Genomic DNA, 18,925 nt, shown 5'->3' with positions numbered 1-18,925 from the left:
GAATTAAGCTTATTGTTTTTAGGACCAGCTGAGCCCAATTAGATTGGGATGGCCCTAACAGCTGTTGGAGACATTATTATTATTCTAATTCCTTGTAATCTTTTTTCTTCTGTTATGCAGTTTGGTTTCCTAGGTGAGACATCTGTTTCTTTTGAGAATGGGTATTTTTCACCTGGGAATCAATTTCTGTTTAGCAAGCATGAAAACTGAAGAAGGAAAATGTATTCAAAAGCATGAAGATGTCATCTTCCAGGTTACAAATTAATTATGTGTTTGTGAAGCCATTTCTGCCCCTCCTCTACTTCTGTACAGTTTTAGCATTCCCAGATGATGCCAACCTCCCCTAGGGTGGAACGGCCCTGCCAAGAACTAACTGCAGTCCCTCGGACGTTGGGATTAATGAATTCCAGTCCACTAGGAAAAGCTCTGGACCTAGATGTAAGATGGATGGCTTCTGCAATGGAGCTCAGATGGAAAGATAAATACAAGGGAAAAGTGCATCCCAGAATCAGGCTGCCAAGCTGGTGTCTTCTAGATTTACTGACTTCACACAGATCTGAGCCAGCCTGGGACTTAGAATAAGGTGCAGAAACTGAATTATGCCATACCAGCAAGTCACTGAAGCCTAGAGGCATCCAGGTGCTGTGTTCCCAGAGCTCAGAGCTAACTGTGATACTAGAGATGGACTGAAATCTTCTCAGACAATCCTGGAGGCTCCGGCTAGTGGAGACCAGAGCCTCAAAGTGGGATTTTAGTGCGATAAACAGCCTTAGCAGAAAAAAGGGGGGGGGACGACACTGAATTTTGAGGGGGAAAAATTAAATCACGGTTTTAAATAAAAGGTGAATAGAGAAGCCAGAAGATAAAACTAACCTCTTATAGTTTAAATAGTTCTGATAACAGATTGTAACATAAATTGATGAAAAACAGAATGACTCTACTTATATCCCAAGATAAACTATCTGATCCTCTCTAGACCTCAGTTTCCCTGACTGAAAAATGAGAGGACTGGACTAGATGGCCCCTCCCAATGCTATGGTCCTATATTAAAGGATGAGAGATAAAGTGAGTGAGTATTTTCCACACCTAGAATTGAACCCTTCCTCACCTCTGTCTCTTAGAATCAATCCTAAGTTTCCTTCAGCTGCTCTGGCAAGGCTTTTCCTGATCCCTCATGCTACCCAAGTGACCTTGTATATGTTTTGTATATTTCTATACAGGGTACCTCCCCCAATCAGACCATAAGCTACTTGAGGGCAAGAACTGCTGTTGCTTTTTCGCCTTCATATCCCCAGTGGCTAGTACTTAATAAATGGCTGGCTGATCAATTATGTAGAGCAATGTGAAATAAATCAATCTGTGGTCATATATGTATGTGGGAGAGTATCAAAGAAAAGAGAGGGGTAAGTATGAGTGTCTTATCCTAAGCCATTGCTTCCTTCCTTGAAAAGTCACTCAACCTCTCCCAGACTCAGCCCTCGCCTATAAAATGAGGGTAAGAATAGCATCTACCTCCCAGGGTGGTTTTGAGAATCAAACTTCTATATGTATATATCATATCCTATATGCACATGTATATTCATAATGCAGATATAGCATATATGTAGATATGCCGAACCTTAAAATACACACATAAAACATGTTACATAATAATACATAAATGTTAACAATTATTATTTATATTGAAATTTAAAATTTGCAAAGCACTTGGAATCAATCTATCAATAAACATTTATTAAGCACCTACTATGTACCAGTCACTAGTCACTGTTCTAAGTGCTAAGGATACAAGAAGAGGCAGAAGACAGTCTCTGCCCTCCATCTAAATGGGGAGACAACATGCAAGCAAGTCCATGCAAAGCAAGCCATATACAAGATGAATGGAAATGATTCAGTAAGACATTAGGATGAAGAGGGGCTGGGGAAGGCTTCCTGTAGAAAGTAGGGTTTTATTTAGGACTTAAAGGAAGCCAGGGAAGGCAGTAATCAGAGCAGAAAGGGAGAAGCATTCGAGGCACAGGGGACAGCCAGAGAGAAGGCCCTAAGCCCCGAGTTCAAGGAATAGCAGGGAGGCCAGGGTCCCCGAATGTCTGGGACAAGTACAAGGTACAAGAGATTGTAAAGGTAGGAGGGGGCTGCAATGTCGAATAGAATATGAACTTTCACAAGGAAATTGAATCAGTACAAGTGACATTCGCTGTTTCACAATGAATCCTCTTTTTTGTTCAATGAAAAGTTCATGCTGGTGGGTGGTTGTTAATGTCATACTGATTTTTTAAGCGGACAAACTACTAATTAAGCAAAGAAGCCCTTAAGCGGCCTGTGAGAAAGTAAAGCTTTCATGCTGAATATAATAGGGGATGAAAATAGGGACTGAATCTGTGATTTCATTAGCACAGAGAACTCTCTGTATAAGGAAAATCCTTCTCCCAATGAAGGGCACCTTCTCTCATCAATTTATAATCTTAACCAAGTTGCCTAGAGCATGAGGTCCAACTCAAATAGCAATAAGGGCAAATAACCCTATGTGAGGATTTCTGCCAGATGGTGTATTGACTTAGAAAACCTCAAATTAACATCATCTATGTTCTATGGTATTTCTATTTCTATTTCCCCCAATTACACCTGAAAATGGTTCCTGCCCACCCTCCCAGCCGTGAGTTTGAAGCGTCTGGCCAAAAGTACAGAATGGCCAAGTGTCTTGCACACAGCCAGTATGTGTTAAAGACTTAAGCCCAGGTATTCCCAGCTCCTAATCTGGCTTTCTAGTATCACATGGCCTCTCAGGGTTGATCATTCTTCCCAATATGGTTCCCTAGAACACAAGAACTTCAGTCACTTGGGACGCCCGGTTTGGTTTTTACTCACCCTTCTTGGACAGCAGCAGCTGCTTCCGATCCCACTGGTCCTCTTTTGCCAGGACCGCTTTGCGGAGCTGGATTCCCAAGTATTCTAGGAATTTTTTACGCAACATCAGTATTTCTCGCTCAGCCATCGTCAATGAGTGTAAAGGAGTATGTGCTATCCGCCTATCCTGCAGCACACAACAATTCATTACTCTACAGTCATTGGCATCAAAACCAGCTAGAAATGTAGAGCATGCCCAGGCTGAACTGCCACCTTTCCAAATCTAGACAAGGAGCAGAAGACCCGGCACCTTGGCCAGACCACTGGGCAGTGTTTATTCTCTCACCCTGAATTTGCTGAAAGAAAAAGGAACTGGAAGCTGACAAAGGGAGCCTTAAGAATATCATACCTACTGAGCTGGCACCGCTTTTCCTGAAAGTTGGGCTGCCCAGGATTCAAGGCCATACCTGGAAGAATTTGAAGTATGCATAATCCACAGCAGTTCCCACAGCTGATCTTTCTCCTTGGGTCAGTTTAATCGGAATCAGGATATCAGCCCCAAACTGAATGAGTCTATCAATCTGCAAAGGACAAAGTCTTCATCAAACAAAGCAAGACCTCTGTAGGCAATAATGAGGCCACTTTCCCCTTTCCTTGCTGATGTGGGGGACCATGGGTGTGAAGCACTGCATATGTCAGCCTTTTCCCACATGGTGATTAGTTTCATGAACTGTTTGTTCCCCTCCATCCCATTTTGAATCTTTGTTCTAATGGATGGTTCCTAAGAGAGAAATAGGGGGAAGGATCCTCTAAGAAATGTATAGCATGTAAAAACAAAAGATTATCAATGAAAATTTAACCAATGATGATAATAATGAAGCCACTTGGAATTCCTGAAATTACCATCAAAAGGAAATAAGACAAAGGATCAAACATGGGGTGGGTTGGCCACCAACAGAAAACGGGACCAGGACAAATAACTTCGCAGAGTTTGCTTCTCTGGCTAACATCCAACCAAAGAATAGACAAGCTAGTGGACCATGACATCTGGACACATTTATGACTCCCTGTCCCTTGGAGAGGAGCCCAGCTCTGGAAGTGGAAAGGACCTCAAGGACCATCTTGTCCAACCTCCTCGCTTAATAATAATAGCTAGCATTTATCTACCACTTTGAGGCTTGCAAAGGCTTTACTCATCTCATGTTATCTCATTTGATGCTTGCAACAATCTTGTGAGCTGGGTACTAGTATCCTCATTCTATAGATGTGGAACCCAAGGCTAAGGGAGATTAAGACACATCCTTACACAGGGTCACATAGCTAGTAAGTGACAGAGGAAGGATTTGAACTCAGGTTTCCCCAACTCCCCTTCTCACATTCTATCCCCATCTATCCTTGGCTGCCTACTAACAGATAAACAACTAAGGTCAAAGAAGGTTAATCGTGTCTCAAGGTCACATAAGTAGGACTGAATAAGCAATATTCCTTCCACTGACTTCTGTGCCAATACTTCTCAGATACCACCTACTAAGCATAGGGAAGCTGTACCCTGAATTGGTTATACCAAGGAAGTAATGGGTCCTGACAGTCCTGAGGTATTACCATTATCATGATAGTTATTCTCAGATGATGATCATTATTTCAAACCAGCAGTCTCCCTTTTAATTATAGTGAACCTACTGTTCACTGGAAAGGCTGTCATCTGCATATCCCAGAAGAAATGCTTAGATACATTGCAGGAAAAAATTGAAATACATAATGATTAGAATTCTTCAGGCATTTAAGTCCAAAGATGGCATAGCAGCCGAGTTTCTTTTCAGCCCCTCAAAAAGTCACAGGCACATCAAACAATGGTGGGGGGATGGCAGAGACAGAGCTGGCCTCTAAGTCACCAAGTCCTAGGTCCAAGACCTATTGTGACACACCCTGGTTCTATGATCCAGGGCAAGTCACTTAACCTCTCAATATCCCAAATAACTCTCTAAGACTATGTAAGTAGCAGATTAGGCACTCATCTACACTCGTAGGGGGAATTTCTTCATTTCCAGCATGATGAAATCACAGTTCCAGTCCAAAAAGAAAAGAAAAACCTAAACTGAAATGTGGGCTCCTTGAGAACACAGATCAGGGTTTACCGTGATGCTTCCAGGACTTCACACAGTACTTGGCACACAGCAGATGCTTAGTAAAGGCTCATTGGCTTGGCTTATCTGTGCCTTTTTTCCTATGCTCCGAGTGGAGCACAAAGTAGGTGCTTAAATTATTTATTGGTATCTCGTTTACACATCGTACATTTCACAATATGTCCCTCACCCCAACCCCTTCCAGAAAAGACTGGTGATTCCCTGTGTAATGTCAGATGGTTTCATATGTTTGGTTCTTTCTGAACCATTTTTCCCCTCTTTTTTATTCTTTGCTCTAAGGGATGATTTTGGGAGTGGGTAGGGTGAGAAACATAAGGAGCTGGTTGTCCTCTCTCTGCTCTTCTTCAGGCTCAAGTTCAGTCATTATGATGTCCCAGAGCCCTTTCTTTTCTTTCTTTTTCTTTTTTTGTCATGTTGTTAGCTGTTTTGTGCCTCAGCTACTCATGTATAAAAGTTTGCTCTTCTGCTGTCAGATCAGTCCCCTCAGTTCCTCAGAGAGTCACATTTAATGTGATTTCTGATGAAATAGTCTTCCTTACATTTTTTAAAGAGCATAAAAATGACAGAAAAGACAAACAAATTCATCTCCTTTCACAATTTCATCATGGAAAAAATAAGGAGCTGACACAGATCCCAACATGGAACCCAGAACAGATAAAAATGAAGAATTGCTTTAATTGCCACAAGAAATCGCTAAAGAACAAAAATGAGTTTTCCCATTCCATAAATCACAGAAGGCCCAGCCACACAAAGAGCTTACCAAAGCGATTTTACCATCCAGGGATCTTTTTTGCTCAAATGCTAGGTTGGTCGCGGCACAAAGAGCACTGCCTACCCCTTTAGTTAAGGTTAGATTTGGGTCTGCACCCCAGAGGAGAAGTTCTTGCACTGCCTGCAAAAAACACAAGCACTGAATATACACTGAGTCAAGTCAATTATGTTAAATACGCTTAAAAAAAATAAGAAATGGGGCAGCCAGGTGGCGCAGTGAGTAAGAGCACCGGCCCCAGAGTCAGGAGACCCGGGATTGGTTCCAGCCTCAGATACTTAACACCCACACAAAATAACTGGCCATGTAACATTGAGCAAGTTACTTAACCCCAATTGTTTAAAAAAAAAAAAAGAAAAGAAACATTGGATGTTGTTATTCAGTCATGTCTGACCCTCCATGATCCCATTTGGAGTTTTCTTAATAGATACTGGAATGGTTTGCATTTCTTCTCCAGCTCACTTGACAAATGAGGAAACTGAGGCAAACAGGGTTAAGTGACTTCCCCAGGGTCACATAGCTAGCAGATTTGGACTCAGGAAGAGGAGTCTCCTTGACTTCAGGTCCCTCGATCTATCCACTGTGCCACCTAGCCACCCCCTTTTACCTGCTAGCTAAAACTACATATCACACTGAAGATCTAAAAATGTATTCAAACACATTGCACATCTGTGTGCAGTGATGGGTCGAACCATCCCCCAATTGAGCAGCACCTACTTTGTTTCCAGGTCTTTGCTACTACTCTAAATATCTTGGTGTAGACGAAAACTTTCCTTTTGTCAATAACTGCTTTGCCCCTTTTTAGCCTAATTCCCGGTTGCTCTCCAGAATCTTGGTCCTGTTCTACTCTACCTACACCAAGAGGGTATTAGTAATAATAATTAGTATTATTGTTACCTGTCCTTCCACAATCCCTCCAGTCCTGTTTTCCATTTTTTGTCACTTTTTGTCACGAATTAACTTAAATAAACAATTCTATCAACTTCAAGTGTATCACATTAAGATACTATTTTAGCATGGATACAGTTTACTTAAGGGAGATCACAATGCCTGCTCAGAAGAGTGCTAGATTTGGAAGTAGGGTACTTGGCTTTGAATCCCAGCTCCCAGAGTAGCCACTGCACTTCTCTGGAACTCAATTTCCTCATCTGTAAAATAAAGGGGAATGGGAAGGGGTACAGATGCCCTCTAAGATTCCTCCCAGTTCTAATTCTATGGAATAACACGAATTTTTGTTTTATTTTAACACTGCATTCACAATCAACTATGCACTTCTTTAATAGCAAGCATCCACTAAACTTCCCTGTACTGGGGCCTGGGACCACTTTCTCTGACAATCTTCTGTTTGTCTGCTGTTACTGTTGTTCAGTCATTTCAGTTGTGTGACCCCATTTGTAGGTTTTGGGCAGATATTGAAGTCCTTTGCCATTTCTTCCTCTAACTCATTTTACAGGTGAGGAAACTGAGGCAAGTAGGGTAAAGTGATTTGCCCAGGGTCATACAGCTAGAAAGTGTTCAAACCCAGAATCTGAATTCAGAAAGAGGAGTCTTCCAGACTCCAGTCCTAGCATTCTATCTACCTAGCTAGCTGCCCATTCATTTATTCCCCTCCAAAACCCCACTTGTCCCATATGGTATAAAGTTTCCAAAATCTTTACTCCTGAGAACCATTGGTTTTCTGTTTCTCCTATAAAGGATGCCTACAGTATCTAGCATCCCAATCAAAGCTCTTAGTCTCCTTCTCTTAGCTTCCTTATCACTCAAAAGGCCAAGAAAACAGTGCCAGCAATAAGAATGAATTAATCATTTGGACTTTATTCTAAGCAACAAAGAAGAACAGATTGGCTAAGGAGAAATGAGCAGGGTATCTCAGAATACATAATAGACTTGGAAAAGAATGCTGAGCTCATTAAGAAAAGTACCTTACTTTAGGAAAGCAGAACCCAAAAGATTCAGAGAAAATCAAGTCAGTCAGCAAGCACTAATTTAACACGTCCTGTGTGCTAATCACTGTGCTAAGGACTAGGGACACAAGGAAAGGCAAAAACAGTACCTGCCCTCAAGAAGCAAACATTCTACTGGAGATACTTAGGAACTTATGGGACAGACTGAGTAAATAGAAGGCAATGGGGGGCACTAACAGCAATAGGGGCAAGGCTCCTGCTGAAGGGAGGATGGGAGCTGCATCCTGAAGGAAGCCAGAGGTACCACAGGTGAGAGGGTGACCCAGGCCCAAGGGCCAGTCAGTGGAAAGGAGCAGAGATAAGAGGCAGCAGGCTATGTCTGAGTAAGCCAGGGCTGCTGAAGCTCCAGGCGATGGAGGGGAGTCAGATACAAGAAGATTTGAAAGGTGGGAAAGAAACAAACTGTGAGGGGCTTCAAGAAAATTCTACTTGACTCTGGAGGCAATAGGGAGCCATGGAATTCAATGAACAGGGGCTCCCATCAGACCTACACTTTAGAAAACTCACCTTAGCAGCTGAAAGGAGCATGTCTCAGAGTGGGGAGAAATGTGGATCAAGGAAACTAGTCAGAAAGCTATTTTAAAATAGACCAGGAGAAGGGTGATGAAGACCTGAAATAGGGTTTAGGGCTAGATATGTGGAGAGAGAAGGGGACATATACAAGGAGGAAAGGGAAGGGAATGAGCATTGATAAAGCCCCTACTATGTGCCAGGCAATTCTCATTTGATTCTCACATCACCTCTATGAGATGAGTGCTATTATCATCCCTATTTTTCAGTTGAAGAAACTGAGGCAGACAATTTAAATGACTTGCCCCGGGTCATACACCTAGTAAGCATCTGAGGCCAAATTTGAACTCAGGTCTTCCTAACTACAGGTCCAGCATTCTATACAAAACCACCAGCTGTCTCCAGTGTCCAACAAGAGATGTTGTAAAGATAAAAAATAACAATATTGACAAGGAGGGAGGGAGAAAGGAAGGAAGGAAGGAAGGAAGGAAGGAAGGAAGGAAGGAAGGAAGGAAGGAAGAAGGGAGGGAGAAGACATTAAGCACCTACTATGTTCTAGGCACTGTGCTAATAAGCACATTTGATCCTCCCATGTGATAATATGTGTAAAGTGCTTAGCACAGTGCTCAACATATAGTAGGTGCTTGTTTCTTTCCTTTTCCTTTCCTTTTTAAATTTTTACTACAAGTCTAGCTCACTGGGTAGGGAAAAGGGAAGAATATGTTCAAATATTAAGATCATATAAAAACAAAAACTCTCAGTAAAATAAGATTTAAAAGAAGAAATGAAGAGGTCTACCTGGCTACTATCACGTTAAAGACAATAGCAGATCTTTTGTTCTGGGTCTGATGAATAAATAAATAAAAGCTAGCCTTTATATGGTGCTTGAAGGTTTACAAAATTGTGTGTGTGTTTACATATTATCTCATTAAAAAAAAAGAAATTGCCATGTTGGGGAAAATCCCAAGCACACAGCAAACTTCTGACCCCTGAAAAGTTCATGTGCAACCCCAGAAAGCATCAGTGAGAAAAAAATGATACTGCAAGAGCAGTTCCCACACTGGAAGGGTACACTTCAGGAAGAAGGGGAAGAGTAGAAAGAGGGCAGCGCTGCAGGCCGAGTCAGCTGCAGAGCGCCAGGCTGGGACCCCTGCGAGGCTCCGCTGACTCCCCTGCTATAGACCCAGCTTCCAGTCCCATTTCTGACACTAACTGCACATCCCTGAGTGAGTCTCTTAAGCTGTGGGGGCCTAAGGTTCCTCATCTGCAAAGCTGGGAGGACCAGATCTGATGCTTCCGAGCTCCTTTCTGGCTTTAGATCTCAAACTGCAGACAGGATGCGGCCCACCTTCCCAGGGATTCCCAACCTGCCAAACATACCCAGCCCCTTCTGGGGAGACCATCTGACCCCAAAAAGCATCTTCGTTTTTACAATGCCAGGATTATACCTCCACCATAAAGTAATCCAGCTTTCTCCCCAGCACCAAACTAAATCACAACTTTGTTGGTACAGAAGCCAATATGTTTAAACAAAGGCCAAGACACTCACAGGAGAGGCTGAAGATGCTTACCAGATCGTTCCCACTGGCAATGGACAGGGAGAGTGGAGAATGACCACTCCACAAGGTATTGGGATTCGCTTTATGATTTAACAGGAGACGTATGATGTCCCTCACATACTAAATGGAGAAAAAAGGCAAAGTTAGGTAAGAGCTTACAGAAATGTTGCCAATGAAATAAAATGTATTTGCCTTTACTTTTGACACGTTAATTAAAACATTAATTCATCTCCCTCAAATTACTGAGATGTGAGCAGTGGGTACTTAACAATAACCTTCTGACAGCGATGGCAAAGCATGCATCCTTCCCAGGAGAGGGGCACAAGGGTGTGTGAGCAGCAAAGGCTACAAGCTAACGTGTGTTTGGGGGGAAGCCAAAGGTGCCTGCAGCTTGCAGTACTGGGGATCTCGGGCTTTCATTCACCAAAAAAAAGGCGAACAAACAAACAACAACGAGGGTGAAAGGCAGCCCGGGGTCGGGAATTCTGAAAACCTCTAACTCTCAGATGAGCTGACTGGGCCTGGAATGGTCCCCCAAAGCAAAATGTAAGCCAGGAGGGCTGCCGTTAAGAAAGTATGAGAAACTGAAGCCACATGTTCAGGGAAGTGCTCCCTCGGAACAATGGAAGGACAGTGTGCCTGACACAGAAGGAAAAGGAAAAGAAAAATATCAAAAAGAATATTCTCAAACAACTCCTAAGAAACAAGATGATTTTATTTCTCCATTCAATTCTCCTTTGTCCTTGAAATTCAGAGGAGTGTAGACGCAAAGATTTAGAGGTAGAAGGGGTCCTAGAGGACCATCACATTCAACCTCCCCTTATTTACAGATGGAGAAACTGAGGCCCGGGAAGGTTATGCAACTCACCCAGGAAGAAAGTAGGATTTAAACTCTGGTCTTTGTGACTCCCAGGCAGCATGATGGTGCAGTGGAGAGAATGGATTCCAGACCTGAAGTCAAGAAGACTCATCTTTGTGAGTTCCAGTCTGGTCTCAGATACTCACTAGTTGTATGACCCTATGCAAGTCACTTCACCTTGTCTGCCTCAGTTCCCTCATCTGTAAAATGAGCAGGAAAAAGCAACGGCAAACCACTCCAGTATCTCTGCCAAGAACACCCCAAATATGCCCACAAAGAGCTGGACATGATTGGAATGACTCAACAATTTCATGACTCCAGTTCAATGCTCTGTCTACTAGACACGTTCCCTTGTTATGGAATCACAGAAACTCTGAACGGGAAGAGACCTCAGAGGTCAATAAGTTCAACCCACTCCTCAACAAGATTCCTTGAATAGGTTTGTGCATGAAGACCCTGAGTGGCTGGGAGCCTCCTCCCAAGCAGCCCTTTCCACTTTCCACTAAGACAGCTTAGGCTAGGACATGTTTCCTGTAATTTTATACAAATTTCCTTATATATATATATTTTTTCTATGCTAAAGTCTGCAATTCTATGGCTACCATTAATCTAATTAAGACTTAATCAACTCAGAGTTTGTAGACTCCACTCTCTTTCCTTTTTTCTTTAAAAAAAAAACCTGGTACAATGTTGCCTTGTTCATCACATTTACTGTTTCTCCTGTTCTCAGATCTTTGAACATTTGCTGACAGTTACCTGGCAATCATATCTGCCAGATGTTTCAGTACCTAAGAACGTAGTTCACCTGGATGTGGTGGCCTGAATTTATCAAGGACAGCTTGGGGTCCTCTCACTAGTTCTCCATTTGTCTAGAATATCAACTCTCCATTAGCCATTGCTGTCCCGTCCTTCCCAGGCCAGAGATTTTTCTCCTTGGCTGAGAAATCAGAAGGATAAAAAGGATTGACTCTGCATCTCTCCATCTGAGGTTCCCATCAACCCATCGGCACTGAAAGGCAGTCTGTGTTCTCCTCTTTTCACCAACATGGCTTTTAGAAAACACCCTCCATCATCCTTACCCTTCCTTGTTAGCCTCAGGTCCTGCTGACATTGTTCAAACTCCATGACCTGACCTTGGTTTTCTCTTATTGGACATTTGTCTTTTTCTTTCATCTAAGTTGGTCACTAAGTTATTGGGGCACCCCCTCTTCCTGCTCATTGAAATTTCTTTTGTGTATTCAGAATTTCATCCTTGAGATCTTCCCATGTCTCTTTGGATGACCTTCCCATGAGAATTTTAGCCTTAGAAGCCTATCTATATTTTCACTGAACCCTTTAAAATCTGTTCTCACCAAATCCAATATTCACACCAGGTCAGGCATGTGATTTGTCTCTCCTCTTCCACCATGAAATGGTCGCTTCCTCCCTTAATTCTCATTATTTTCCAACCCAGAAACCCACTCCTCCCTGTTTGTAAGAATCAGGTCAGAAACTAGAATTTCCTCTCCTTGGTTGCTCCACTTTTTGAAGGATAAAACCAGGGCTGTACTGTAGTTAAATTTTCAGTAAGCAGTTATACCTCAGACATCAGCAAATGCTACAGAATGGGGCTTGATTAATGGTTTTGTTGATTGACATTGGTCTACCCCATCCAGGTCTCCAGTAGTACTACTTCCCTTCTTTCCTCTCCGAAATACTTTCTCCTTCCAACTTTCTTATAACCTGTGACTTTTACATCTCTCTGCACTTCCTCATATGACGGGCCAACTCCCATCGCCTTGCCTTTACACTTGCTACTCCATTTCCCAGAACGTTCTGCCTTTTCACTTCTTGGCTTCCTTCCAGACACACATCTAACTCCACTTGCTATGGGTGGTCTTTCCTTAGCTGCAAAACTCTGCTAGAAATTTCCCCTCTAAAATGAACTTCCATCAACTCTAGATTTATCTTGTATAACCTATTTACATGCTGTCTCCCCACCTAGAATGTAAGTGCCTTGAGGGCAGGGACCATCTTCTTTTTTTGTTTTGCCTTTTTTATGTCCTCAGTACTTGGCACAGAACCTTGCACATAGTAGGTGGTTAATAAATGCTTATTAAAAAAAAGAAAGAGCTATGAAAAATATTTTGCTGAGTGATTAATTTGCTATTTTCACATTGAAAACCTTCATCTTTTTTTAGAGGTATAATTCATTTTCCCAACCTAGCATGGAGAGGCCCAGGATTCAGTTCAACATTCAGTTAGTAAGCACCCACTACATTTGTTGTGCTAGATGCTAAAGAGAGAAAAACAAAACTGAAATACATTCTTTGCCATTGGTCCCCCAGAATGAAAGGAGAGGAACTTGGGAATTTCTGTTCCATGCCAACCCTCTCTCTTCCTTATGGAAGTGCCACCATGCCTGGCCATGAAGGACTAACTCAATCAGGCATGGTCTGTCTCTGAAAGGTGGCCAGACATGCTGTAGGACAGACTGTCCTCTTACTCATCTCTTGCCTTATTATGCTCTTTTAAATTCTGAATTCTGAAGATTACCTAATTCAGTCACCTCTGAAGACATGCTTTGATTTCCTTCATGTCTAGCCATTGTTTGTCTATACTCTCTCTGCCTGGACACACAAGACTACAACCAGCCAAACTGCTCCTAAAATGTCATTTCATAGAAACAGGATAAAGAGATAAAATTCACTGCATCTGCACCCCCATTCCCCATCATCCCCATGGAGGGGAATAATGAAACAGACAACATGAAGTACTGGCCATTGTTTTTAACCCTCCCCACTTTTTCCATGCTAGGCCTGAATTCAAATCCACATTCAGACATTTCTAGCTGTGTGACCCAAGCAAGTCACTATACCCAAATATGCCTTGAGTATCCTTAACTGTAAAATAAGGATAATAACATCTAATTTCCATGGTTATTGTATCAAATGAGATGTTTGTAAAGCAAGAATAGCAGAAGCTTAATAAATGTTTCCTTCCTTTCTTCTTTCTTTCCTTCCTTCCTTCCTGTCTCCCTTCTTACTTCCTTCCCTCCCTCTCCTTCTTACTTCCTTCCCTCCCTCTCCTTCTTTCTTCCTTCCCCTTCTCCCTCCCTCCTTCCTTCAAAGAGGTCATAATAATATTCTCATGGGAGGCAGCATGGTACAGTCAGAGGATCTAGACCCGAGTCCCCATTCAGCCATTCAGTATCTCCATAATCTTCAACAAGTTATTTCCCCTTCTGTGCCCCAGTTTCCTCATCTGTAAAATGAGGGGATTGACCTAGATGACCTCTAGCATCCTTTAGAGCTCCAGAGCTGTGATCTCTTCCTGTCATCAAGGGGGCCAGGTTTTCATTAGGTGAGGGAGTTTTTCCTGTAAGGTCACTGAAGTGTTCAGAGAAAAAACTCGAAGCTAAAAGACCATGGCTGGGGCAAGGAAGGGATGTGCTTGTTCCCAGGGGCTTTTCAGCATGGCTTGGGAGGAGATTATACAAGGAAGATCCTTCCAACTCTAAGGTACCATAATTCCAAGTTAATTTACGGAGAAAAAGGAAATCTGTACAATGTGACCATGGTGCTCATTAAGGTTTCCTCTTTACCTTGAAGTTATCTTCTCTCTCACACACAATATGTAAGGGGCTTCTCCCGCCTTCTTCAGGACTCAGCTTAGAAAGGGAGTAATAGGTCACTGGAGGTCCAGGCTCATTATTGAGTTTCATGCTTGACATTAAAGTGTCAAACTGCATTTGAATAGAGAAATCAAATTAGGGTCGTGCCTGTGGCTGCACTCCACCCTCAATCAACCCTTACCCAAAGCTTTCCTTAACACCCAACCAAGACTACTCAGAGGTAATGCTTCTATTCCTATTTATGCTCAGTAGTAACTAAATGCCTGTGGAATGATAATTGGAGGTCAGATGACTTAAGGATGCTATCCCACCACCACATTTCGCAGATATCTAATGCTGCTTTTGAAAATGGGTTTCACAGCCTGGCTCCAACCTGTCTTCCTAACCTGCCCTTGCTGTTCCCTCCCATCTCTGTGACCTTGTGTTGGCTTTGCCCACTTCTGGAATACCATCCCCCCCCTCTCAGAATTTCTTTGCTTCTTTCAAGATTCCCCTCAAGCACCACCTACTCCAGGAAGCCCTTCCAGACCTCCCACCATTCCCCCAGCTCTCACTATCCTCACCCACTAAGAAAACACCTGCGTATATTTTATATAAACTTCTTTACTACATGTCATCTCCTCCCCCAATAGAAGGTAAGCTCCTTGAGAGCAGGGATGCTTTATCCTCATCTTTGTATACCCAGTTCCAACACTCTGCCTGCTACCTACTAGGAATTTAATAGATGTTTGTAGAATTTCCCTGAACAACCTTGCTAGCAACCAAATGCCCAAGTTGTCTCTTCTGGAAATTCCAATCATTTAAAACTTGAACTCTAAGAAGACACTTAGCTGTCACCATTCCCTCACCTTCCCCTCCCCAAACACCCCTTACCCCACCAACATCCTACACACACAGATCTTCCCTGCCCCTAGGCTAAAGTGCACCTGGAGCCTGGGGTGGGAGGCTTGTTTTTCAGTAGATACTTCTTGATCGGCCAGTAAGTCAATAAGGTTGTTACATTCTCTGAGCCAGGAGAAGGCTATATAAGCCCTGATGTGTAGCTTTGTTTTGGGGCTCACTGATTTGATCAGATGAGACTCTGGGAAGCCGTTGCTGCTACAGAGCTCCCCCTCGGCTTTGAAAAACCCAGATGTTGATTTGGTATGAATGTAATGGTTGGACAATTTGGAAATCTGTCTACTTGATCTGTTTCTCTGTCTTGATAATTCTGTCTGTATATTCTGAAGTTCGGGGTGCTGACCTTTTTTCCCCTGAACTAGGTAAATGATACATATTTGACTGATTAAAGTAAGCTTGTTAACCCATTTTGAGTTGCTTTCCTTTAACAAAGCAGATCCAAGAACCTGTGTTGGCAGACACCCTGGGGATGCTGGGGTGCTTGCTGCTACACACACACACACACTGCACACACACACTGCACACACAGATATACAGACTAAGGCCTTGACATAGCAGCCTTGTTTATAAAAGTCAAAGAACAGAGCTGTCTTTACCCCCTGAAGGAAAGAACAAAAGCAGATTAATGAATTATTTGGACTTCCGACAAATACACTAATTGTCGATTTAGCTGACAGAGAATACAAGGCCACAAAGTATCATTAATGACTAATAAATTGGGTTTTGATTTCACAAGTGGCTGCAGAAAGGAGAGTCAAGCTTGGCCTCCACAGAGCAACATAAAATCATAGGATCCCTAGCTCTCTGACTGAAAAGGACCTCAAAGACCTTCTACTCCAACCCCCTCATTTTACAGGGGGGGTAGAAACTGAGGCCCTGCAGAAAGGGTCTAACTCCAACTCTGGTTCTACTCCATCTAGTCCTGCCCTCTTATTTCACCCTTAAGGAAGCTGAGGCTCAAAGAAGTCAAGGGATTTATCCAAGGTCACCCAAATAGTGAGTGAATGCTGGTCCTCTGGGCCAAGAGTATCTTTCCCCTCTACCCCATTGAATCTCTGGTTAAGGCCTGATCTATCACTTAAACATGGAGGTTTTAAATGTGAAATTAAAAGGAAGAAAAATGAATGAACTCCCTCATTGTTTATATGGAATACCAGCCCCATTTGTCCCTGGTCACAGCATTCACAGGGAAATCAGATCTGCCAGCTAATTTAGGTGCTCAGTGCTACTGGATAAGGGAAGCTGGGAAGCAGAATAATCCACACTGGCTTGTTGCCATGGCTAAATTCACTAAATAGCATAATTGTTCAACCCTGGATCATTTTGCTTGTCTAGACATCAGCCAATGGGGTTTCCTCACTAAGTACTATTTAATTCTATAATCATTCCACTGCATCAGTGGTGTTTATAGTGTAGGATATTTCATTTTGTTTAGAATTTTTTATGGAAAAACAAATATTACTGTCTGAAAGATCCCAAGATAATAGTTGAAAATTGAACATTTTAATCAATCCTACAACTCTTAGAGTCATAGTTCGAGAGCTAGAAGGAAACTCGGTAACCATCTAGTCTAACCTCCTCATTTTACAGATGAGGAAACTGAGGCACAGAGAGGTCAAGTGATTTACTCATGGTCATACAGATGGCAAGCAGTTGAGATGAGAGGAAGGATTTGAACCAAGTTCCTCTAAGCGGCAAGCCTATAGTCCTGCTCCATACTGCCTAGTTGTATGGTCATTTTGGCCCTCTTCAAGAACAAAGGACAATAACCGACCATTATATAGGAAAATTCACTGGCATGATCTTTTTCACTGAATAGACTGGCCCTTAAAAAAAGTTGTTCATCACAATTTATAATCTGTCAAATCCTCAGGGAGCCGGAAACCAAAAGTGGAGTTCAAAAGCTTTTCAACTACTAGGTATACTTAGAACATAAGTAATGTAGATAATTCACAATATACTCCAGAAATATCCACCCCCAAATTTTATTGATGGCTAATAAAATTACTTATATAAATGTGATTTATTTTTCAAAATGGCTTAACAGAGCCTTCCTTCTAAAGGTTAAAGAATATTTAAAGCTTCACTCTTAAAAGTTTGGCAGCTAGTGAGATCCATATGCAAAAGTATCCTGAGGTACTGCTAATGAATAAAATTCATCTTCCTCACTCTTGAATAAATGCTAAGATCATCCCCACAAAAATTCAGCTTAAATATTAAACATGTAGAATACTAACCTAGAGTATTTTTTTTACTTAACATGAAGGATAACTATTATCTATGATCTTAGTTAAGGTAAGATCTCATGTGATCAAGTCCCTTTTAATAGAATTATGATTTGGAAGGGAATTTGAAAGCTCATAGATCAAGGCCTCTACTTGCAGAAAGATTGTCTAAGGCATGAAAGGGAATGCCACATGAGGTGGTAGGAAAAAAACCACTGGATTTGGAGCTGGAGGAACTGGGTTCACGGCTCCCCTCTAGCAGTAACTGGGACACTGGGAGGGTGACTGCATCCTTGTGGGACTCCCTGTCTTCCATCAGTCAAAGGAAGGGGTTAGATTACATCTGAAAGGTCCATTTGGGCTTTAAACCTGTGAGTCTGTAGCTCCTTGTTGGCAAGGAGATTGTGAAGGGGAGGGAATTTATGCTAAGTGTAGCTTTTCCCAGCTAGACGGAGGGACTTAGCAGAAGCTCTGGGAGAAGGAAAGAGTCCTGAAAATCTGGAGCTTTGCTGAGACTTCTCTCAGGGTCGGGGGTGAGGACATGCCAGTACCAGTGACTGGCTGATTGTGAGTGAAAAGCCTGCTACCCTAAGATACACATACCATAAGCAGTTAGAGCCTTCTCCAGCTCACCAATCCACTGCAGGAGTAATCCGCCTGGGAGGAATTTTGTGTTTCCATGACAGCTTCCACTTCTGGGACCTGGGCGACTTTTTCTACTCTCTACTTCTCCACTGCCTCAATACTGCCTGGTAAAGCAACATTGCTTACCCTCATGAGTCTCCTTCTCTCTTTAAATCTTTTTCTATTTGCTGTCTATAATTTTCATAATGAGTGTTGTCTTCAGATAAAGGTAAGCTGATTATCGTTATATTCTAAGCAAACGTTTTTTATAAAAGAGCAGCCCTCACAAAAGGGGAAGGACAAAAGGGAATTCATGGACTAGCAGTTTTAGACCAAAACTCTCTGTGTCCATCTGTCTCTGTCTGTCTCCCTCTCCCTCCTGCCTCCCCCCCCCCCACACACACACACACAGCAGTAAGAAAAAGAAATTGACTCACCACTCCCTCAGGCAGAAACATATTCCTATGTGGGGCAATGAAGCAAGTCCACAGTTAGGTACTCAGAGACACGGATTCCACAATCCCACACACACACACACATAACCCCCCCCCCCCACTGTCCTCAGCGAGCAGGGTAACCAATAGAATACACTCGAATGGAGATGAGGGAACATACCCCAAACCCCAGTCACCAGGAAGCAGACATTCCAAGTCCTGGAGTTATGGGTGTGAGAGTCAGGCACTGGCATCTCAAAGGCAGAAACACCCTTAATGGTTACCTTCTCAAAGGAAGAAGGAGACACCAAAAATCTTGACCTGACGCTAAAAGAACAAGATCATGCTATAAGGGACCAGGAGATCTAGACCTTGCCAACTCTTCATGATATTGCTATGGGTTTGGAGAGAGACAGAGACAGAGACAGAGACAGAGATACAAGGAGAGACAGGGAGAGACAGAGAGAGAGACAGAGA

The 18,925-nt window shown here is 42.6% G+C and overlaps 1 protein-coding gene across 1 annotated transcript in view; it reads right to left on the bottom strand.

Annotated features, from left to right (window-relative positions):
* ANKMY1 (ankyrin repeat and MYND domain containing 1) overlaps positions 1-18,925 on the bottom strand; it is a 139,101-nt gene that overhangs the window by 48,887 nt on the left and 71,289 nt on the right. Inside the window, exons 10-14 of the mRNA XM_069089165.1 lie at positions 14,236-14,376; positions 9,806-9,913; positions 5,752-5,883; positions 3,315-3,428; positions 2,869-3,034 (exon numbers count right to left, since the gene is read on the bottom strand). Coding sequence (XP_068945266.1) covers positions 2,869-3,034; positions 3,315-3,428; positions 5,752-5,883; positions 9,806-9,913; positions 14,236-14,376 — 661 coding nt within the window. The remainder of the gene's footprint in view (positions 1-2,868; positions 3,035-3,314; positions 3,429-5,751; positions 5,884-9,805; positions 9,914-14,235; positions 14,377-18,925) is intronic.

This window comes from Petaurus breviceps, unplaced genomic scaffold (assembly GCF_028583685.1).
Source record: "Petaurus breviceps papuanus isolate PSGF00001 unplaced genomic scaffold, PetGlider_PUasm1.0 186, whole genome shotgun sequence".
In the NCBI taxonomy this organism is placed as follows: Eukaryota; Metazoa; Chordata; class Mammalia; order Diprotodontia; family Petauridae; genus Petaurus; species Petaurus breviceps.
Note: the sequence above shows the minus strand (reverse complement) of the source record. Positions and strands in the feature narration are given on the sequence as shown.